The sequence below is a fragment of the Colossoma macropomum genome, unplaced genomic scaffold (assembly GCF_904425465.1).
Source record: "Colossoma macropomum unplaced genomic scaffold, Colossoma_macropomum, whole genome shotgun sequence".
NCBI lineage: Eukaryota > Metazoa > Chordata > Actinopteri > Characiformes > Serrasalmidae > Colossoma > Colossoma macropomum.
Genome location: NW_023495267.1, coordinates 1,200,923 through 1,225,530, shown reverse-complemented (window position 1 = coordinate 1,225,530; position 24,608 = coordinate 1,200,923). Strand labels below are relative to the sequence as shown.

At 37.7% G+C, this 24,608-nt stretch overlaps 3 protein-coding genes across 3 annotated transcripts; all 3 read left to right on the top strand.

Moving 5' to 3' along the window:
- The first annotated feature begins 305 nt into the window (after positions 1-305).
- On the top strand, positions 306-4,113 carry sec11a (SEC11 homolog A, signal peptidase complex subunit). Its single transcript, XM_036561757.1, has 6 exons — positions 306-517; positions 1,019-1,128; positions 1,344-1,493; positions 3,027-3,146; positions 3,579-3,636; positions 3,731-4,113. The coding sequence occupies exons 1-6, from the start codon at positions 467-469 to the stop codon at positions 3,779-3,781; spliced, it is 540 nt and encodes a 179-aa protein (XP_036417650.1). The 5' UTR covers positions 306-466; the 3' UTR covers positions 3,782-4,113.
- Positions 4,114-6,865: 2,752 nt separating this feature from the next.
- On the top strand, positions 6,866-7,856 carry nmba (neuromedin Ba). Its single transcript, XM_036561752.1, has 3 exons — positions 6,866-7,103; positions 7,391-7,503; positions 7,649-7,856. Exons 1-3 carry the CDS (start codon positions 6,935-6,937, stop codon positions 7,703-7,705), a joined length of 339 nt encoding a protein of 112 aa, XP_036417645.1. The 5' UTR covers positions 6,866-6,934; the 3' UTR covers positions 7,706-7,856.
- A 1,185-nt stretch (positions 7,857-9,041) lies between these two features.
- On the top strand, positions 9,042-19,314 carry kti12 (KTI12 chromatin associated homolog). Its single transcript, XM_036561773.1, has 9 exons — positions 9,042-9,267; positions 14,135-14,186; positions 14,308-14,360; positions 15,802-15,857; positions 15,973-16,052; positions 16,427-16,586; positions 17,339-17,401; positions 17,540-17,608; positions 18,988-19,314. The coding sequence occupies exons 1-9, from the start codon at positions 9,117-9,119 to the stop codon at positions 19,129-19,131; spliced, it is 828 nt and encodes a 275-aa protein (XP_036417666.1). The 5' UTR covers positions 9,042-9,116; the 3' UTR covers positions 19,132-19,314.
- The last annotated feature ends 5,294 nt before the right edge of the window (positions 19,315-24,608 follow it).

Genomic DNA, 24,608 nt, shown 5'->3' with positions numbered 1-24,608 from the left:
ACTAATAACATAATCATGTTTGATTTTGAGAAGCGACACGTCTTTATATTTCAATCCAAGATCAACATAAAATGCTGCTTCATGTCTGAGCTTAAGCAAAGCGCAGCTTTTGCAAGCGAATGCAAACCGTTGCATCATAATGCAAAACATTTACGAGGGAACGCAATGTCATTAACTTTCATTTTTCTTTAACCACGGCCTCTTAGGGGCTCCGCAGACCCACAATCTTTACAATATGCTAGTTCCAAGGTAACGTTACTGAATCATGAGAGTGTAAGGCGCTGAGCTTGACTGAGCCGAATGCTCTTATTTTACCTCCACCACCCTTCAAAGCAGTTTCCTCCGGATGCTACACCACAGGAAGTTGCTTGGTATTCATTCGGCAGCGTTGAATCAATCAACTTTTGAATTTTTTTGTGATAGACTGTAAATAATTGAACGGATACAGAAACCTTTCCACGAAAAAATGCTCTCTTTGGACTTTCTGGATGATGTTCGGCGGATGAATAAACGCCAGGTGCGTATGGAGCAGCTCGCTAGCAGAGATAGCAGTGAGCTTAGGTCTTAGAACACGTCATCTCAGTGTTTCAGCGCCTCAATGTACTGTTGTGCACAATTCATGGATGAATTTTGTTGCTTCTGTCATTTTGGTTGCATGAAGTTGGTAAATTAATTTATTTAACAGCTGCTTCTTGAAGCTTGACGAGGTTAGAGGTTGCTAAAGAGGAAGCTGACATGACAAGCCTCGCCAGCAGTAACGGCTAGCTAAGCTAGCTACGTTAACTAGGTGTTTTCCGTACAACCGGAGTTCTTAGTAAAAAAGGGTATGGCTTGGCGAAAAAGGCCATACTTAACGTTAATGGTTGGTGTGTATATATACTCAGCTTTACAGTTGATCAGAGAACTTTATTTACCTTTTATTACTGAACGGTCGGTGTATCCCACTTCAAACTGAAGAGCATATGGTTAACCTAAGCTGACTGATCACTGTGTTACTGACCGTTATGTCACTTTTCAGCTGTATTACCAGGTGCTGAATTTTGGGATGATTGTATCTTCAGCCTTGATGATTTGGAAAGGCTTAATGGTCGTGACTGGAAGTGAAAGCCCAATTGTGGTTGTTCTCAGGTAAGGACGTTTTAACGGCTTTGAATACTCACGGCGATGACCAGACGTGCCCAGTATCAAATGCAGCATACAAAGCATTAATTTTCTCTAGACAAAGCCAAATTAAGACATCAACTCCTTGGGTACCTATTTCGACCTTTTTATATCACTGGAGTGCAGAAGTACGGTAGATGTTCGTGCATAAATGCATACATTTTTTCTTTGTTGCAACTCAGCGGGAGCATGGAGCCTGCATTTTACAGAGGAGATCTCCTCTTCCTCACAAATCGTGTGGACGATCCAATAAGAGTGGGAGAAATCGTGGTGTTCAGGATTGAGGGAAGAGAGATCCCCATTGTGCACAGGGTGCTCAAAATTCATGAGAAGTAAGTAGACTTTTAGCCATAAATGTTTACAGCAAAAGTGCACCAGCTGGAACCGCTTTACTTTCTCTAAAAAGTGCTCTAAATACAGTGCCCTCCACAAATATGGGCACCCCTGGTAAACATGAGCAAAACAGGCTTTAAAAAACATTAGTTATTGCTTATGATCTTTATCTTTCACTCAAAATATTAACAAAAATCTAACTTTTCTTTAAAGTACAGTGATTTTAAAAAATGGCTGTATTTTATCAGGAAATCAATATTTTTTTCTCAAATCTGTGAGTCTTCTCTTATAATGCTGAATGAGAGTGGCAAAGGCCCCGAGACTTTTCCTCCATACAGACTTGTAACATGTTCAGTTGTTTTAAGCTACTTAATTGTTGACCTGTTGGTGGAAATGAGTGTTTTCAGCTGTTTAGCTATTTCTTGTAGCTTTTTCCTGATTTGTGCAGCTCAACAACCTTTTTGTCACACATCATTATTGTTTTCTCTGGTCTTTCTCATAGTGTTGGATGACTGAGGGAATTTGTTACATCTTATATATATTCCCCAGTGAAACAGGAAGTCATGGCTGACCGTTTACATGCTCCTAATTGCTCACGAGAACTTAAAACCATAAAACATGAACGTGAATATACTTCAGTTAGATTTCACCTTTAGGAATTTGTCAGGGTGCCAACCATTGTGGCACACACAAATTAAGTTTTTTTTTGTTTTTTTTTGGATTAGTTTTTTTACCTTATGTAAATGTTAGATTTTTGCTAATATTTTGAATGAAAGAACACAATTTTGCTCATGTTTACCAGGATTGCCAATATTTGTGGAGGGCACTGTATGTGTTAAAGCATGTTACATGGCATTCATGTCTGCACTCACTAATCCAAATTTCTCGTATTTGGTGAAGTAAACTTATTCTGATTCTGAAAACTTTGATCAAGTTCCTGTTTTCTCCTGTGCCATTTAGAGTGAATTATGCCCAACTTTCAAAGCTTCTGTATAATTGAATCATTAAGATGTAAACAAAGTCATTCCGAGTGGTTTGGTGTGAAATTCATAGTTATAATTGTACTGAGTCGGACAGCTTGAAGCGTTTAATATCACACAAAGTTATTACACAGATTTGTTCTAAATATGCTGCCTGACGCCTGCGACATTGCTATGCAAAAAAGCTTTTGGCATAAATGTATTTTTAGCACACAGAGAGGGCAGAGCAGGAGTTTTAAGTCTAAAGAGTACCCACAGATTTTTTCATATTTACCATTACTTTACCCAGACCAGAATCCCAAATAAAATGGCTGTATTTGCCTTATATACACCTCGACCCCTGGCTCCTGTCACAGCCATTGTAAAGAAATCAAGAGTTGACAAATTTCTCTATAATTAGCCATTTAACATCAAGCCCCTCTGAATAAAGCAGTTAACCTCTTCACTTAATATCCTGCTTTCAGTTGACTTCAAATTGCTGGAAATAACTTCAGTATTCATTCATTCATTCATCTTCTAAGGGAACTTTAATTGTACTAATTTTCTTTTTAGAGAAAATGGAGATATTAAGTTCTTGACGAAAGGAGATAATAACTCTGTGGATGACAGAGGCCTTTACAAGCGAGGACAGCACTGGCTAGAGAAGAAAGATGTGGTGGGCAGAGCCAGAGGGTAAGCTCCAGCTTAGTGCAGACACACTCATTGCTCATCATTCACTGTATTTTCAATTAATATAAATTGAGACTACAACTGGAAGATCATTACAGAGAAAGTAACATTTATTTCTGTAAGGTTACAAATGCAGTAAAATGAATACACTGAAAATATTTTTGCTTAGTAGCCCAGCACCAACTGAATGTTCTGCTTTTTCAGGGTACAATAAATATATTATCAGTTTGAAACATCGGCTAATCTAAACATCCATCTAATGCATATTGCAATAGCAAAAAAAATATATATATATTATGATTCTGGTATCGTTGCGCATTACTGCTCTCCATGTTTAATTGGCTCTCATTACATACAGCTTTATGGAAATTAATCAATGAGTTTTTTTTACAAGGCATTCATGGTATACCATTCTTAATCATTTTTCCTCTCTAGGTTTGTGCCTTACATAGGAATTGTTACAATTTTGATGAACGACTACCCTAAGTTTAAGGTAGGCCCTCTCTGCATGATAAACAAAAACATGTTTCAGTAATTAAGTGCATCATATGTACCGCAAAAGCACATTTTAACGTTTCTTAACACAGTACGCTGTTCTATGTATGCTCGGACTCTTCGTTTTGGTACATAGAGAGTGACACTCCTCCACCAAGGACATGACGAAACAAACCACAGAGTGAAACCCTTTCGTGGGCCAATTTTTGCTAGAGTGTTAAGTTTGCTTGTGAAAATCGTGCACTTGTTAAAGCAGGTCAAAGATATTTTTAATTCTGTAAAACCCAAACATCCAGAGAGGCGTACAGTTAACAGCACTGGTAACATTTGTACTTGTTAATCTCGCCATGGCATACCAAACCAACTTTTGTGTTTTTTCTTTCCTTCCTGTTGATGTTCATGCACCACCTGTTCTAATCTCTCAAACCTGTTTCTAAAGTTAAGAATTTTGTATGGAATAAAAAATTGAATGAAATATTGGCTTCCTTTCTTTAATGTCAGTGGTTTAATGTAGTAGTCACCAGCCCTCCTCTTGGAAATCCACTTTCCTGGAGAGTTTAGTACCAACCTGCAGTATAACACACTGCCCCTTTCCTACACCTCCACTAATGCATCTGATGCACCCAATCAAAGACTTGGGAAGAAGAAGAGGCTGGAGCAGAATGTGGTTCAAACTTCAACCCACAGAAAGGCAGATCTTTTGGGTCAGGTTTGGTGACCACCGGTTTAGTGGATATAAGAACACCTTTACAATAAAATTAGCATTTGTTTGCTTTTTTTTTAAACAAAAAAACATAATCTGAACTGGGTGTTAAAAGCAGACAAAAATACCTGGCACTGCCTTTCTGTAGCCCTTTAGGGCCAATTGCTGCATTTGAATATAGCCAGGTTCTCCTAAGCCAAGTTTTACCTAACTGAGAGGACTTATTGTGCCTCCCCATCCGCCCCCTTAAGATTTTTTTTTCTGATTTTACTTTTCACGCACTAATTGTTTCTGATTCTCCAAGCTAGGTTCATTCCCATGTGGCACAACAGTACTCTCTCTGCAAAGTCTGCTCATACTTCAGAGCTTTTTCGGCTTGTTGCGGTGTCATTCCAAGCTGCAGGACGTGTAGCTTAGAGTGTGCGGTAAGGCACTCGTCTGAATCAGTGCGTCATACCACAGTGTCCACTGTCCACTCCCTCTCCCATGTGGCCACTTGCTATTTTACTCTCCTCCTGGAAATGTTAGCACACTTGTTCTTGCTTATATTCAGACCCAAGACTGTAGGTAACATTACTGTGTCTTCACACTGACATGGGATGATGATGCATTTTGTTTATAAATATAAATCTCAAGCTGATGCACCTATACATGTATGAACATTGACTTATTGATGCCCAATTCTGTGATTTAACACTTTTTGATGTGCTGATAAATGTGCTGTTTTACAGCAACTTGCTCAGAACTGTTCACAGCAAAAATCTGAAGTGTTAAAATAGTAATTTAAATAAACATAGAATGGTTATAGGTGCATTGCTCAATTGTTTTTTCAGATAGTTTTGAAGTACACTTTTGGCCAGAAATGTATTTTTTAAATCAATTCATGGCTGAGGGGTGCATGGGTGGAGTTACAAGGCAAAATAGTGCTCAAAGAAAACAAATGTTTTACCATTATCAAAATTACCTATGTAGAACTCAGAAAACACATGTAGATTCACTGGTCATTTTTGGATAGTATATGAAATAGCTATATTTGTGTAGGACCCCAGGTTCCTATTATCACCAGTGTAAGGAAATCTAAAATCATAGTCTTTGTTACTCTTTTTTCATGAAGAGTACTAATAATGGTGAATGGTGCTGTATATAGTGTTACTGTTATGTATGATGCTATTTTCTTAACACCAGACCCACTGAAAAATCAACCCCTCCTCAAAAGGATTATGACAGATGAGCAGTTCAGTGAGCATGGGCTAGCCTTTGTGCCAGGAGCAGGTGTTGTTATTGATGATAAGTGTACCTGCATCTCTGCACCCTAGTAAGGGTGTCCTTTGAGCATCAAGAGAAAATGATGCAGGAAAAGGCTGATTTACCACATATACACATCCGGAAACTGAGATTTAAATCTTTGGAGCTTGTCCCCCCTGTTCAGTGGGAACCACTGATGCAGCTGAATGTGTACTTTTCAGTCATATGTCTCCTGATCCCTGAGGAAGACTGTAGCTGAAATGTGCTTTACTCTCTCTCCTCCTCCCCCCATCAAAAGCTATTTCTTCACCTTAGGGTCGAAAATTAGGGATGTATTATATAATCTTAGGTCTTTGGAAGGAAAGTGACTTGCATAATATTGAGACCAAGCATTGTATGGAACTGATTATGAAAAATGTTTTCAAATGTGACCTCACTCTCTAACCATCTTTTGTCAGTTAAAACATTTTATATGGACTTAAAGATCTCTCTCACCAAAAGCATTTGTCATTTAGACTAATGAAGCACATCTTTTAAAATATAAGGCTTTAAAGGGGCATTTCACTGATTTTTTAAAGAATTGAATAGTAATTGAATACTTAATTGAATACTGTTTTACATTATCAGCATTACATATAAAAACATTTGAATGCCAAATAAATGGCTTTATTTGCGTTGCTGGCATTGAGACTCCTTGGTTCCCATCACCACCACTGTAAAGAAATACAAGTTGTTAAGTCGTTTTACAAAGCATCATTTAATATCATAACACTTGGAATGACTTTTATCTCAAAGACTGAATTATGTAGAAAAAAATGGTGGAATTCCTTTTGAGAGACTATTATACATTAAGTCATATATTCAGTTTGGCACATTGAATGCTTCCAATTTTTTTTTTTCACTTTGGAGTCAAATGTTTTTTCTCACTTTATAATTCATCTTCTTTTCTACCAGCTCAATGAGAAAAACCTGTGAGTCTCCAAAGAACTCAACAAGATGCACATTCATAGCATGGACATCTAAATAACCATGAATCATGCTATGGAATTCAGTTTTTCTTTACTAATTGTGTATGTTAATTCATTGTTTTCGCGTTTATTTGATTGGTACATTCCTTTGGGCAAAGGACGGGAATGAGGCTCTGGTATCTACAGTGGCTGTGAATGAATTTGTATCAGAGAGGTGGTGAAATAGCTCAGCAGAGTGAGCTCAGCATAGCCCTCCCTACTGCGCTCCTATAAATATCCACCGCCTCATCCCCAGACATGAAACTGTGCCTTAAAGGCAGGACAGAAACGAAGAACATCACCTAGCATTCACTTTTACCTACTTGGACATTAGGCTGGAGATGGCTGTGAGATCCTTAGGCGGAATCTGCAAACTTGGACTACTCTTGCTCTCCTTGGTCATGCTGTCCTACTTACCTATAGGTACATCAGTCAGTCTCGATTTAACTGAGCTGAGAAACAAAGTTTCAAAAATCAAAGTAAATCCACGAGGGAATCTTTGGGCAACAGGTAGGCTTTGTAACTAATTTAAAGCTTTTAGCTTGTGTTAGCAAAAAGGGGATGGTAGTGATAATCTGTATTCTCTGAGTTATTTGTATTCTGTATAAGTATCTGCTTTTGTTCTGTATGTATGTTCTCTATTAGTATTTGTATGACTATTTACATTCTCAGTTGCAATTTCATGGACGCTGCAAGCAGTTTTGCACATTTTTGCCACATAGACTAACATATAGCCATGAAGCACTTGGATGAATTATGCATCACCTCTTTTTCTTTCATTTGTTCCCCTTTTCTAGGACATTTTATGGGTAGGAAGAGTATTCCGGACAGCTGTGTAGATTTGTCCGAGCTGAATCAGGACCAGAGAGCCATGCAGCATCCCCAACAGAGGACAGATCATGTCAACCAGGTCATTTCAGCTGATTTATCCACACCAAATGCTCCTTATTTTAAATCAGATCTCAGTTTGTCTGCAGTTACTCAGTGAACATACTGTTAACTTGAAAGATGTTTTAACAGTGTTGTTCTTGTCTTCTACTTTTTTCTCCTTTCAGGACATGGACTTTGTGGTAAAGCTTTTGAAAAGCTACATTGCAAAAAGGAAACGATAAGATTGCCATAACGTTACCACTGATAATACGGACATTTGTGCTAACATACAGAAGCAGATTTCCACAGAGCTACTCACGACCTCCATTTCATGACTGTCCGAATAAGGAGCTGGGATTCACCTAACATTCTGTGCAGCTTATTCATAACTAATATACCAGCAAGACATATTTTGATATCATACGTGTGATACATTTTAGTATAACGTCCAAATATTAAAAGAAGATAAATTAAAAATTATTTTTTTGTTGTGTTAATTCACTCAAAAGGTGATGAAAAGGTTTGTAAGCTATTCTTTCAACAAGAGACATAATGTTGATGATCATACTGGTTAAAATGAGAGGTCTGTTGAGCATGGAAAACATACATACTACAACGGGTATGTGTGATAAAATACATGACATTTATTAAATAGTATGAGATCTACTGCAAAGAAATATACTGATAACTTTGTTGTTTTAATCTGTGCACTGTTTCAATTAGACATGATTCAGTGCTGTAAAAAGCAAAAACTTTCATTGATCAATAGAGAGATCATCTTGCCCCAGTGCTGTTATCCAGATGGGACCATACAGTTGCTCCGGGTGTTGCAAGCCAGCTGATCCACTTACATAGACATGTTATTAATATGTCCTCAGTCACTTTATGCCATGAACTGTGTAGAATGCAATTTAGCTTAACTTAATGATGAATTTCAGAGATGAGGACCATATAGGCAAGCATAAACATAAACATAAAAACAGATACTGCACATCTCTCATACAGTATGTATGTATATACATGCATATAACTGTTATAAATAGTGGATTCTCAGCTGAATCAACTGAATGTATTTATCACAATCATGCACCATAAAACCTGTTTTAACTAATTATCCGCATACTACGTATACACTTGTAGTTTAAACATGTATGTTATGTGATATGTGGTTATGGCATAATAAAGGTAATACATTTATTCAGTACAATTTCAGAGCTGTGCATAGAGAGATATGGAAAACATCAATGATTGATAAAAAAAGTATAATACAATATAATATAATTGATAAAAAAATCAGATGTTATGTTTTTAGAGAATATGTGTTTAAGGGGAAAAAATAGAAAGAAAAGAAAATGGGTTCTTATAAATTAACGAGAATCAAAAAATACGTCTTTATATTTTTCTAACACTTTTTGTTGGTGTCCGCGCGCCCCCTGCTGCTCCAATGAGAAGAGAAAGACTTATTATTGATGTGTGATGTAATCGGAATATAACCAATGAAAGAACAAGCATGAGCGTGATCACATCCTGTTTATTGCGCGAGCGGCCGATTTCTTCACTGATCTCAGATCTGCGACAAAAGGCCGATCCGTACTGAGCATGCGTTCATGAGTCAAACACGTTTTCTAACCACACAGATTATTTCATCCCAAAATGCCCCTAATTTTAATGTGCGGCTACCCCTGCAGCGGTAAAAGCCGACGCGCGCACGAATTAAGAGATCACTTCACTGAAAATACAGACCGAAAAGTTTACATTGTGGGAGATGAAGAGCTCGGAGCGGACAGGAACTCCGTGTATGCAGGTGAGAACAAGCTGCTGCTAAAGCCGCTAACAAATGTGAGTTTACGAGATTTTCTGGTTTTAACAGAACAAAACGGAACCCAGGCTACAGACAGTCAACATGCTGCACCTGTTACCCCGCTATTGTTTATTTGAGATATTTGGAGCTCTGCAGTGAGTTGACGTGAATAGCTTGGACGTAAATGTTCCATTAAGTGAGAAAGAGGTGCAGAGATAAAGCCCAGGCGGGCTTAAGCCCCTAACTCCTTGCCCTCAGACTGTACAAGTGGCCCCTTGGTCGGCGTGTATAAAAGTATTTTATTTGGCCATTCTTCAAGATCCATTTCAGCGAAGCGAGGCTCAGCCTCGCCCCGAGAATAGAGCTGGTGGGTCCGCTCGAGTTCTACGAGCTGTATCGCTCTTGGGCGCCCCCTCTGGTGCAATACCGAGTCTACATTGATTTAACCTGACCTGCCACGCATCGCTACAGTTATGCGTCCCACCAATACAGCACTGATAATATCTTTAAGAAAACATCACATCGCATAACGTGTTTTTTTGCACATGCAAACAAAGTGGCTCTAATAACCTACTAAACCAAGTTCTGGTGATTGTTAAAAAAACATTAATGCACGGCTCCGCAAATATATACAAGTTGGAAGGTTTATAGTAATTAGGTTCATAGTAATTACACAGCATAAGGCCTACCGTTCCTCAGGAAGCTCATTCCGCCAGGTAGAGGAAATACATTTTTTTAATCTCTTTCTCTGGTTTTGGCAGCAGTAATTACTTATTACTTAAAGTAATGACTTTCTCGAAGCATCTCAAAACAGTCATTACTATTATTTCAAGAAAGTATGTCATTATTTCAGGTTAAGTCATTATTATGAGATGGTAAGTCATTTATTTCGACATAGTAAGTGGATATTTGGAGAAAATGATTTATTGAATGTTGAGAAATGCACTTAATAATCTGATAACTGCAGAAAATTAGATTTTGTCAGTAATTCATTCAGCACGTTTACATGCACTTAGGTGATGAGATAATGGGACTCTGGGTCTACATGAGTCAGGCAGTAATTGGATTTCTGCTTTGCAGCTCACCAATAAACTCACAATAAGACATGACGAAACAAAATGTAAAATTAAACATGCTGCAGCTTTTTTTTTTTAAAACAGTGAGTGTACATATCTAGGAGATGAAGAATATTTAATTTTGAGCATGTAGTGGGTTTCAGCAAATCCAGCTCTCTTGATCAGATTTTGTAGTCAGATTTCTAGTCCTTAATCCAATTTTGGAAATCAGAGTGTGCTGTTTCCATGACCACTTGAATAATCAGATAACTGCCGAAATCCAGAAATGATCGGATTGTTAGTGCATGTAAACAGAGTCATTGTTTCGACATGGTACTGTTGGGTAATTTTCCACAGTGTGACTAGGATACAAAATACAAAACACCCATTCATTATTTCTGTAATGTGATATACCCCAAAACTAAAAGAGATGACCACACATTATATTTCAAAAGTAAAACAGATAAAAAAATGTCATAAATAGGTGTTTTTCATGACAAGATTACAGGAACATGAAGAAGGAGGCATAATTAAAAGAATGGCTAAAAATAGAGAAAAAATATTCAACTCATCAGCACCTTCACACAAACACGCATAACCTCATGTTAAAAAACTTTTAAGAATAGAGAGAGAATGCAAGAGACAAAGTGGTGGGGGTGAGAGTTGTCTTCCCTGCCTAACACAAACTTGGTCAAAGCAATTATAGCTTTATGGAAATTATAAGTTAAATTGAAAATCTACATATACAATTGCTGATTCTTTATTGCAAGTCAAAACTATTATAAAGCCAACTTGAATTGGTTCAAAAACACAACACAGTGCCATTGGTGAGATTTAGTCAACAAAGATAATGTTGTGCTCATCTTAATGACATCAGTCACTCTCAAGTCAGGTCCAAAGCCTCGAAGGTTCCCAAATGGTCACATTTCACACAGTTATACAACTCCTGTGCCACAGGCCGCTGCCATGTCTGGTAGGATAAATTGGACATGGGCATAAACAGTCCTTATCTCATGTTGCAGCATCTCATTTTCAAGGAACGTATAACAAATCTCACAGCAACACAAAAGCCAAGGAACCATTATTCCTAGGTGTAAGAAATATATTCAGAAGCAAAATATTCTATTTGTCCGAAATCATGGATTCTGTTCACTAGAATTGTTTTATATAGTGATCCAGATTTTCTAATGTAGGATATAGTGATTAGAAGACCCTTTCAGACACGGCACAAGTCAACGTTTCAATATGATATGTCAATATTTTGTGAGAATAAGTCACTATGTTGAAATACTAGGTCAGACTTTTGACATACTGCTGCTAGAATCAGAGAAAGGAACGCTTTTCTATTCGTTCCAACCTTGTAGACTGTTGATTGGTGTTCACATCAGTGTTGGGGCAGAAAAGCTAGTTTCTATAAGCTTCTATAGGAAAAAACACATTTGATTACTACATATTACACATGATTACACTGTCTCTCTTAAATCTCTAAACATTCCTTTAATATGATGTAAATTCAATTTAATTCATGTTCATGTTGCCTTTTTTCCATTTGAGCCCTGCCCTCTACAATGTCTGTGCACAAGCTTGATGTGAAATGTTTTCTTTTGCTTAAGCCTCTGATACCCTCTCTTGCAAAATTACAACAACTGTTTAAAGCACTGTTTATACCTTATTCTGACTAAATGTCGCTAAAATACACATCCTAATAGTCCACTCTCTAAACATTGTTTGTAGAAGAAAAATAGTAATACATGGACATGCCTCCTGTTGGCACGTTTGCTTTGTGTAAATAGTAAGCTGCATTTTTTCCCTTCATTCATGACGTTTGTTTAGGAAAAATGCAAAAAATATATATGCATACAGAAATTTGAGGCGTTTTTGTGAATGTTCTAAAAATGCAACTATAGGCCCCAATTTCCATCACTTTTTAACATTGTTATTCACACAACAGCCCCATCAAACCCTTTATGAGCAGGATCAGGGGTTTTGAGGTGGGGAGTGCATAAAAATGCATATTTCTGTGCAGGGTTTCCCACCGTATTTATAGTATGCAAATTTATACAGCAATTTTTAAAAGTTAAATGAATTTACTGCCTATGCATATCCTTGTTACCTTTAAAAAGCATGGAATATTTGTGATTATATTCCCAAAATCTATGCCAAAACAAAATATAAACATACAAAACATAATTTTTTTATGGTCAGTGGTAGGGGTGGGAATCTTTAGGTACCTCACGATTCGATTTGATTACGATTCAAAGGGCTGCGATGCAATGATAAAATGATTATCGATGCATCTCGATGCATCTTTTTTCTTCTATACAGGATTTCCATCTTCCTACTGTCTGAGGACTTGGTAGTTTTAAAGCAAAGTATTTGTAATGGTCCATAATGTAAAAGCATTATGGATCATCACAAATACTTTGCTTTAAATATCTAAAATATCTTTATTAATAAATCAAATGGAAGTGATGTGGCAAGTGAACTAGAAGGCTCTCATTCAGAGACACTTCTGCCACTCATCTGCGATAAAATGCGCTGTTACCCTGAAATAAGATCCAGTGGTAATGGGTGTCCACGCAGCGCATTACAGCCATCCCGTTTTACAGCCATCCCGTTTTCTTTAGTGATTTTATAACTTTGGTTTTGGTCTCGTTGTAGAGAGTGTGTGTGTAGAGGGGGGGTATTTTCGAGACTGGACGCTGAATCTCGGCTCCAAAGTGTGCAGCATAGCGCGAAAGCCCTGGTTCTCAATGACCGAGAACAGACAGCAGACAGCAGGTCACATAGTCCGGCCTCGAACGAAAAAAGAGAGATATTTGGAGGACTTGGTCGCATTTATAAGCAGCGCGGTTGGTTAAAAATGCAACAAGAGACTGTCTTTCTCTAAAAGGTTGCAAAAATGAACTCGCTTCCCTTTCGTATTTTCCCATTCCAGCTTAATTGGTGCCTCAGTTACATTCGGTGCCTAGGGCAGAATTTAAGGTGGAACGGGAATATTAGAATGAGAAGCGAATGAGAAGCGACTTCAGCCTTGTACAACAGCCGGATGCTGAGACATTTCACAAGAAACTCTTCTAGTTTTGAAGAAAAGTTTTCTGGCGGAGATGGGAGGAAAGCGGCTATAGCTGAAGCTTAAAGCAGAGCGAAGTAAATCTGCGTTTTCGTTTATATTTTTAGCCCATACTACGACATTAACACATACTAAGACATACTGGACATTAAATGTTGTGGCTCCCAAGGTGATTTGACTTTATTGAAAGGACAAAATGTCTCTTTTTAACATTCGGGTTGTGACTCCTGATCTAACCTGGCTTTTAATGCAGAGGGAGCCGGTCGGATTTCTCACTCATCCAGGAGTGGTTTTGTTATGTGCCGCCAGAGACTGTCCGGGCGCTGCACTTACCCACTTCCAGTTCCGCCTTTTGCGTTCCGTCAACATTACGTTATAAATTAAATATTTAGAAAATCGATTTTTGACATTTATGAATCGATTCAGAATCGCTCACGTCCGCATCGCGATGCATCTAAGAATTGAGTTTTTCCCGCACCCCTAGTTAGTGGTTGCATGGTCTGAAAAGGAAAAAATGAAAAAATATCCACAAAATCAATGCATGGATCTCTGAGTGTTAAAACCGCCATAAGACATTGAGGTGTTAGCGGCTTATTGAATGAAGCCTGCAATAAGTAGGCGAAAGGAGCAGTGGCACTGCTTGCAGGTTGGAAATTGGTGGCTAAAAACAGGCTTTACGTGCAGAAAGCTTTACATGCTGTTTACGCTAATGCCAATCTAATGAGATTTTCTTTCACCACAGATTCTCAGAGTGAGAAGAATTTGCGAGGTGCTTTGCGATCTGAGGTTGAGAGGTCAGTGCATAATGACATGTAATTTTAACATAAATACCTAATATCTGATGGCCCATTGTGAACAGTTTTTGTAATGCTGCTCTGTAAACTTCATGTCTGATCTGACCTCCTCTGAAAACAGGAAACTCAACAAAGAAGATATTGTAATTCTGGATTCCTTGAATTACATTAAAGGTAAATTTTTCTCAGTTGTCTTGTTAAATGTTCGTATTCTTGTTCTGACTGTAATTCATTACTTTGATCCATTCTGTTCTGTCAGTCTGTAAGATACATGTTTCTCAGACAGAAAAAATGCTGTTTTTTGTTTTTTGTTTTTGTTTTTTGTTTTTTGTTCAAAAAATTTTGAGTAGTCCTTGGGCGTTTGACCAGTTTATCCAAAATGATGTCCTACTTACTGTTCTACTGTAAAAGATTTCACGTTACTGGGACTATTTGCAATGAATTTTATGCCATTTTAAGCACCAACTTTCCGTTAGGGGGCACTTAGAACACTTTTTATGTCTTGTCTACTGTAATTGAAAAAAATGGTTCACTTTACATGGTTAGCAAATAAGTGAACACAGTGCACAATTTTCAAGCCATCATTCAATAAATATCAAACAATCTATGGAACAACTGATAAGCGTTAAACAGTGCTGCTCACTAGGAGAGAGAAGCTGGTTAGCCTTAGCTTCAATAGTATGCTAACAGCTCTGCCCACCACAGAACATGTGATTCTTGCTAACTAAAGCACACACGTTTAGATGATTTAAAAACAACAAAATCTGACAAAGTGAAGTCAAGCAACCATTGAAGGGACAGAAAGGCAAAATTAAACCTGTTGTGTGGTGTGTGGATCTGTAGCCTGATAGGCTACCTTAATATTAGCTTAGCAAGCAGCTACAGACCCAAACAGTGCCACCCATCACAGTACAGGCTTGATTCTGAAAATTGGTGCTCTGTTAACACAAATTTAGATGCTAAAAATGTTTGAGAGAGCAAAACTAGAGAGTGAGCTAAAATCGAACCTATTCTGTAGAATTTGGGAGAGAGCTTTGTTAGTGGGCCTAATGTGCCACACCACAGCACAGGCTCAGTTGTAGCTAACTAATGCTAAAATGACACCCGTTTAGAGGATGGAAGTGCAATGTTGAGTGACTGGTGTTGGAGTGAAAGCTGAAATGGGGTGTGTTCTGTTATGTGTGCAGGGAATGTGCGGTTCTGATGTGTGTAGCTTGTTGCCATGACTTTTGCTATCATGCTTTTTTTTCTGGTTCTGATTTCCAAAATTTTTCTGTTAGTGCCTCCTGTTGGTGAGCTCCCACATCACCAATATAAATGGGTGGAATGTGTTTTTATCCATTGGGAAAAGGAGTAGAAATCTGATGCGTCATTTTTAACTATCGTCATTTTTACATACCGCAGTATACCGTATTACAGTCATACCACTCAACCTTAGTTTATGGTATATGGAACTCCCTTTATTTTCCCTTTTCGTATCTTTTAAGGGCTTTTATATAATTATTGTATATTAATATCATATTTTATCTAAACTGAGATTCTTCAATAAAAATAAAGTTTAAAAAAGAACTGTCACATGGTAGTGCTGCAGAATTTCATTTGCTGTGTTTTCCAGGTTACAGATACGAGCTGTTTTGTCTGATTAAACATGCGCAGACACCACACTGTTTGGTATGTATAATCTTAATATTTAAAAGCTAAGCTAAAACCATTGAGATCCCCAGCAATTGTTGAGCAGACCTAAATGTATATATGTACTATACATCCATTGTTACTCTTTACACAGGTCTACTGTTTAACGTCAGCTGATTTGAGCTCAGAGTGGAATAAGGAAAGAAAGGAAGGTTGTCAGTATTCCCAGGAAATGTAAGCATGGATTTACCTTCTTTTCTTGTAGCCTGGTTCACTGTACAATAATGAGATTTATGATTCTGAAAGATGTATATTCTGTTTGGATATGTTCATAAAGACAGGAAACCCAACATGTGCACTTGATTATGAGGTAGTTGATATGTACAGTCAGAATTATTCTTTCGCCTGCTAACTGGAATGTCTTAGGCTGTAATGCCTTCTCAAGAATGTTCTTTACCCTTTCTCTGTGAAAATGTACCTGCAAATTTTAAGAATTCTAAGAAGTTTCAAGAAGTTCTTGCAAGTACTTTCAGTATGTTTGCATTAATGGTCTGTTTAATCCAGAAAATTTTGTTAAGGACTTCCTTTGCTTCCTTATGCTGCTATAGCCTGGATGCCCTCATTTTGAGATTTGAAGCCCCTGATTCAAGAAATAGATGGGACAGTCCACTCTTTACCATTCAGAAAGATGACACTCTTCCATTTGAAGCCATCTCGGATGCCATTTTCAAAAGGAAAGCGCCCCCTCCTAACCAGTCCACACAAAGTGTAAGAAGTCCCCTGTTTTGAGCTTCAATATGCCATGCTGTGAAAATTATTCTTTTCCTTTAGTGTTGCATATTTGTCACAGTGAGGGGTTTCAGATCTTGAGACATGTAATATTAAACAAAGAGAACCTGAGTAAACACTTAAAACACAGTATATAATGTGCCTTAACACAATTATAGTTTCATTTGTTTAAGGAACAAAGTTATACAACATGTAAAACACCTGCGTGAAAAGTAACTCCCTGCTTAGTTACTCAAACAACAAATTAACCAAATATAATTAATAATTTCAGGAGTTTCTGTTGGTTGAACACAGTAAGACATGAATGCAGCCAGCCCTATTAAATGTAGATCTCACTCATATTGATGTTTATCATGACAGTGCCACATTTAAAGTCATTGAGATCTTCATTACGACCCATTCTACTGCCACTGAAACACCTGAACTAGGAGAGGTGTCCACATCCTTTTGGTCATGTAGTGTTTTATCGTTTGAAATATTGGTCAAATCTAAACATTGTCTAATGCCACTAATTGTTTCGTTTTAAGCGATTATCTGGTGATGCCGAAAAGATTCTGATATCATTGTGCATCCCTAATTTAAAGATCTGAAAGTGTTCACTATGACAAACATGCAATAATAGGAAAAAAAAACGGATAGGGCAAAATTTTTCAGTGCTCTGTATAGATACTATTATGTGCGTGTTTGATGGCACCTAAAGATCAATGATAGAAATGTTTTTTTTTTTCCAGCAACCCCTGTCCTCTACCAACTTTTTATATGAGTTGGACAAAGTAACTCAGGATATCTTAATGGTACGGTTTTCTTTTCTGTGTTAAAATGTCAGTATTGCCTCAGGCATCCAGATTTGTTTCCCCTCATTCTATTATCTTAATGTTTTGCAACTTTGGGCGGCAAGTGTGCTATAGCATGTTTTTATTTTGGCCTCCTAGGCTGTTCTTGACTCACAGAAGACCAGTGTCCCTGGGGACCTCATTGCGATTCCAGGAGCTACAGAAAAGATATCCTTTTGTCACATATTTTGCATTCCAGTCTTTACTCTGTACACCATGTGTAGGCTCTTTCTGAAGAATAAATAGTGCTATTCTCTCTACTGGTACAGCTCTAGTTCATGTGCTTATGCATCTCAGATTCCACAGATGTAATTGACTACAGGGCTGAAGGATTAATTGTTTTATCGTAAGTTTTAATTGTAGCGTATATTATCGACAATGTAGTCTTAAGTTTTAATTGGGGAAATGTAACCTGATAACAGAGAGCTTGTCAGCTGTCTGTAGGAAAGTTAGACCACTCAGATGACAGCATGACCACGATTAACTGTCAGTCTGGTACACTACATTCAGCATTCAAGCCAGAAAAAAGTGGTTTTGCTGGTCTTTGTGGCCAGAATAACAGACCTGTGCTCACTTGCATAAAATATCTTGAATATTTATCTTAAGTTAAATGCTTAACAGATCAATCTAAAGTGTTAAATTTATGTTTACATTTTGCAAATGTCAAAACCTTAAGTTCTGAAACACACCTAGGATCAAAAACTCAATTTACAATTATTGATTTTTTTCACTTTCAACTCATATAAACTTGTAACAATTTATAAAAGTTATAAATTATAAGTGACGTAAGTTATAAGATTTCACGCAGCTCACCTAAGGTAAAAGGTAAACTTGAGGCCAAAAACCGCTTAAGATGGTTTACGCAAATGACCCCTGGACCTTAAATTAAAGAAAATAATCACAATTTAACAGTCACAATACTGGTCAGGAAAAACACAAGTAGATATTTTCCCCAAATTGTTCAGCCCTGAATGACCAGGCGGCAAAGATTGAGGAAGCCAGCTCATTCACACATGAAACGTTTACCTTATTATTCACAACAAGGGCAGATGCTGGAAGCAAAAGACTCCTTATTTGTTATTTCACAGACAGCACGCCTTTAATGCCATTTGCAGCTGTAATGTAAAGATGAGCATACCGATTGCCTGGAATGAATATGTGGCCTTCAAAGAACGCCATTTAATTTTGACAGACGTCCAGCATAGTGACCATCCTAAATAGCTTTAGCCTTCAGTAGCCATAGGAATATAAGCTTCCCAGAAATGAATTTAAACTCCTTTGTTGTCCCTCCATCAGACGGCTTTGAATCTTCTAAGGAAGGAATAACGGCAGATGTTTTTTTTTTCCCTGTTATGACGCTGTCCACCAAACAATGAGTTATAATTGCATTCCATAAAGTGTTGGACCACAAAGCGTTGGACATAAATATACTCAGATTTGTATTTTTTTAAACATGCCTTTCTCAGTGGTTTTGAATGTTGTCTGCCTAGTGAATAGTCTTGTTGAACACTTGCTGTATAATTTAATTTCCTCAACCGCTGCAATACATAGAACTCACGAGAAGTCTTAACATGGCTGAACTGAGGAAGCTTCGACGGCAGTTCATCAGCTACACTAAGATGCATCCAACAGAGAACATTGGGCAGATAGCCAATATGTTTGTGCAGTACCTCAACAAGAGTATGCACTGATAACTGCAGTTGAATTGATTAGTGCCTATGGTGCTTGTTCTCTTGCAATATTTTAATTGCCTTCCATAGTTATAAGAGTTATAAGAGCTTTATTTAGTGTTTATATATTTTATTGGTTTTTAAAGTGTTGTGATGCAGGATTTCAAGCATCTTCAATGTAATAAAGTCTCATTTTTGGATTGATTTCTGGCTTGTGTCTGTCCATATTCAGAGGAATTTAAGTTGTTTTAGAGAGTTAAATGAACCAATCAAGAATTTTAGAGATTGCCACAGCTGGCAGCTAGAGTGTACTGTATTCTATCTGCCATGTATTTATATGTTTACTAACAATTTTATTTGTATAATGCATTTTTGCATAAATTATGAAGATTTTCAGTCAGATTTTTGTTTTCTGTGTTTATGGGGTGAACAAATAGAACTTGCATTTACTGTGTAAACCTTACTGTTTTATTAGTAAAGAGAGATTTTTGTAAATTAATATCTGATGCATGCTTTAGACAGTTAGACACCATGTCATAATTTAAAGGGTAATTCTACTGGTTTTTAAAAATTTTTGCTTAATTCAAGGCGTAAACAGTCATTCTGAGTGGTTTGATGTAAAATGGGTTCATTGCAAAAGAGAAACTTAGCAACTCTGAATTCTTTGCAATAGTAATGAAAGGAACTGGGTATTATGATGTATATGATGCAGATATAAACTGCCGTACACTATGTGACTACTAAAGTCCTAACCGGTCTCGAAAACTGAGAGCATCACACACTTAACATCTGTCTGTCTTGTTATTTTGTCGTGAGGGCATGCAATAACACTAAAAGAGGGAACAACACATACATTTTAGCTGCAAAAAGCCTTCAAAATCCCAGATCTCCGCAACTATCATATGATACAAACAAAGCTGAACTGGATCAGTGTAATGAAAATGGAGCTGAACAGTCTGGTTCTGGAAAATCTCATTGATGATGGCCATAAGGAACCTGATTTTTGCCCATAATATTTTATCAAGCCAATGTAGACGTAATCCCCATTTGAGTTGGATTAGTTTTACCTGAGGGTGTAAGGTTAATACTTTTTCAATATTAAACACCTTCAAACTGTAAAAGCCTTTAGCACATTTCTTATAGAGGTTATCAGTCAGTTCCACTGTATGCAAAATGTTGGCATGCATGTCTGCAGTGTTGTATTTTCAGGTTTGGCATGGTCTGTGGTGGTGATCCCCACATGGTATCTTTTCATGGGGTCCAAAATCCATGTCAGCGCCCCTGTGAGGAAAGTACTGTAATTTAAGTGATTATGACGAAATGATTTTAATCCAGTATGAATCTGCAATGTCCATAGTTTTTACAAGTCTGATCATTCTGGAAAGGGGCACTGCCAGAGTAAAATTATTTAAAAATAAATTAACATTATGTACAGAATGAGTAAAAAACTCTTAGTCCTCATTGAGTGGCAGACACCCAGACATGCACTCATTTCCAATCATTCTGATATAAATTTATTAGTCATTTTGCCAGTTCATTTCATTTCTTTCTATTTGCTAATTTTGCTAATATCTTTTTAGCTTCTAAAATTTTTCTTTTGCTTCTGACTTGTGGCACTTTTTAACAGCGGGCGAGTCTCAGAAGAGGGTGTTGGCCTGTACTCTCTATTGGTCAATTGATTTGGAGTGACAGGTCTTCTGAACACATGGCCACACCAACTCTGAGAGCTGAGAGCTGTGATCTGCTCGAACATGGCGGAGCACTTTGTACTGAGTGTAATATTGCCAGAGAGGATGGTACTGACATGTCCACCTTTATGAACAACGTCGGTCATATTTATTAATGTAACATGCACAAAGAGTCCTGTGTCTAGCTTTGTGAATATATATATTTTGGAAAGTGAAACATTTAGGTAAACTCAGCTGTTGAACAAAGCTGTTTCATCTTTCGCAGCTGCTAACGCTAACTAGCCGAGCTGCTAACTAAGTTAGGTGCAGCTGTTTAAATCAGTGAGTGCGTTTACGTGCACTCAGTAATCTGATTATAGTTGGATTTCTGCAGTTATCTGATTATTCAAATGGTTATGTAAACAGCATACTCCGGTTTCTTAGATTGGAGTAAGGTCTAGAAATCTGATTAAGAGAGCTGGATTTTAGCTCAGTAATGAGATTTCTCAGTGCATGTAAACTCTTACTCGGATTTCTTTTGGACTTCTCAATCTGTGTGAAACTTCTCAGTGCGAAAACAGGTGGTGGTATAGACCACTGTAGTCGTGTCGTCATTTTGTAGTCAGTGCCATGCTCTTATGCCCATATTAGGAACTCCGGGTCTAAGCCCCATTTCTCTATGGCCAGAATGAATAGGGTTTTCGAAAAATCGCCTCTGTCACACCTTGTGTTAAATAAAAATGTTCAGAACCCGATACGTTTTGTCCTGTGTACATTTTTCTCCCGAATACCACTGGATCCTCCGAATTACGAGGTCATAAAGAGCTATAATACTAATATTGCTACATATGAGCTAAAGCTACTGCACGTCAATTTGATGTCACTAAGCTACACGAAACTAAGGCAGGCTGTGCCGGAGCTCTGACGAGCTGTGATATCTTATCGAAATGTTCTATTGTCGCGCATATTTACAGGTATACCCGTAAATAAAACCTCTGGGTGGGATATTTTGATAGACTAAAACTCCTTATCAAAAATACTGCCCGTGTTAAAACTACAAGGCTGAATTTAGCTTCTTTTTTCACAGCTTCTTGTTTGAATGTTCCCGTTCCACCTTAAATTGTGCAGCAGCTGTGACTTTGTCAGCTGTGACAAACTTTAGCAAACGAGACAAAATACTGAGCTGTCGGTTCTCTGAAACAGCAAAAGTAAGTTAATGTTACTCGGCTAGCTCTTTAACGACCTCGTAATTCAGAGGATCCAGTGTTATTCGAGGGGAGAATGTTCACAGGACAAAACGTATCGGGTTCTGAACACTTTTATACAGGGTGCGATAGAGGCGATTCATTCTGGCCATAGAGAAATGGAGCTTAGACCCCAGAGTTCCTAATATGCACATAACGAGGACTACAGAAAGACGCATGACTACAGTGGTCTATGGGAAACAAAGCAAGCAGCGTTGCTGCAAGATGGCAGCAAAACACTTTTGCACCAACGTTGAAACCACGCATGATTCTAGAATCCGTCAAACTCAGAGCTCCTTCAGTAATAATAGTCCTGTTCAAATGTACCTCAAATGTATTCGCTTCACATTATTATTACTGGTGTCATTCATTGCAAATATTATTATTATGATAATAATATTATTATGACAAAAAATAAAATAATTATTTATTGATAATTGTATTTTTTATGCAAAGTTTTTATGATTATCTCATTGCAATTATTATTCAAAGCTTTCGAATACCAAACTTACCAAATTGCCATTATAGAGATGAAGAGTTTGCTAATATGAACACTTTAACAACCAGTAGACTAACATATCCCCTTTCCCTTTTTCAGTCTTGTCTCTTATAACAGTTTTTCCCTATCAGTTATCTTTGGTTTGCTTATCACTGATTGAGGACAGCTGTGATCTCTGTACAGATGCTTTGTGAAACTACTACTTCAAGAAACGCTAAACAAATACAGCTGAATTGGATTGTATCATTCATATTTTATTACAGATTTAGAAGGAACTGTCTGTAAGTAAACAAACCTGTATGAGTTTCCTGTGCTTCTGTGTCCTTCCAGTCATCCCTTCATCGCCAGGCAAACAGTGGTCTACCTGCATCAGCCACTGATATTTTGCAAGAACTGCTTGTGCATTTATACATAATCACTGATACATAATCACTCATAACAAAAGAGTGTTTACATGCTCTTAATAAACCTGATAACTGCAGAAAATCCAATTTTGTGAGTGATTCGTTCAACACGTTTATATGCGCTTGAGTAACCGGATAATGGGAAACTGGGTCTATACGAGTCAGACAGTAATATTTCTGCTTTGCAACTTGCCAATAAACTCAAAGAAGATGACATGACAACGCCATCTTACAGCTGCTGTGTTCAATGTTGCTTGCTGTTTACGGGAAGTCTGTTTTTGCACATGCACAGGCAGAATACAAGAAGAGTAATCAGAGTAAAAATCCAATAATCGTTGGATTATTAAGATCATATAAATGCAGTTAACGACTCCTTCACTCCTAAAGTGAAAGGGGCCTTAAAGGGTCCTTCATACTAGTGATTCTCAACCTGGGGACACAGAAAAATCTCAGAAATTGCAAGTTGTAAAAATGGTGGACATTGTTAAAACTTAATCTATATACATGCCAATGTATATGCAGGTAAGTGGCATTTACCATCCGCAAAGGGTGCCTTAGATTAAAAAGTCTGAGAACTGCTGCTTTACATTATTCCATAGAAGAACCACATTTGGTTCTCTAAAAACCTATCAAGTAATTACATTTTAGAGAGCTGTTATTTTAAATGTGAAGTGCAAGTATGACGGACCTTTTAAAGTATTTAAGCATCTTTAAGCATGTTCCTTGTTCAAAATGCTTTTCTCAGTTCATTTCACCACATTGTTGGAGGTGCCAAACAGTCTGTTCCAGTGAAGAAAGGCAAATTTACTGCTGGGCTTTTGGTGGTGAAGCTCAGTCCAGATGGCACCAGGCGGCTTGGAGTCCAGGGTAGGTCGTAGCTGATGTGATAGACACCCAGATGCTGAAAACAGCAAGTGTCCACATAGTCAGGAGATGATACTGTAGAAGGAGAGGGTCTGGGTTGCTCCAGAAGCCCATGGTCATCAGCTCCACAGCACTGAGCTGTTCGGTGGACCAGGAGTAGGGCGAGATGTAGTCATGGTGGATGATGTGGAGTGGACCCACTTGCACAGGTGGTCTAAGTCATGTCCAATTCCACCCACTAGCTAGGTCTCCCCCAAGCACACACTGCTACCAAGATGGTAGGGTGCAGGCAGGGCGTCTTGCAGAAGAATAATGGGTAACACTTGGGCTACCTATACGGTCACTTATAAACAGCTTATATTTGTATTTGCAAGAAAACAGAAGTTTTGTAAAGTAAATAATATTGTATTGACATAAGGGTCCTTAAACTGAAGTGATGGACAGTTGTTCCAGTTGTTTTGATGCATTATTCTCAAGCTATTGAATTTCTAAGGCAGAGGCATAGTTAATGCCGTATATCTGCCATATATTCAGCCTCTGCCAGGGATGCTTATGTCAATGTCATTTACTTTATACAACAACTGTCATCTTGTGAATACTGACTTAAGCTGTTCATAAATACTTAATGCTTTTAGGTATTCAATATCCATGGATGTGTTATAAAGTCCTTATGTCAATAGCCTTCAAATACACTGTTACTAAATAATGTATAGTCTCCACCCTGTCTAGACCCATAGCAGGTTCTCTCCTATTCTTTATTATTATTAGGCTGGTATGTTGCTATGATCACTAAGGATATATAGTCAGTTTTCTTTCTATT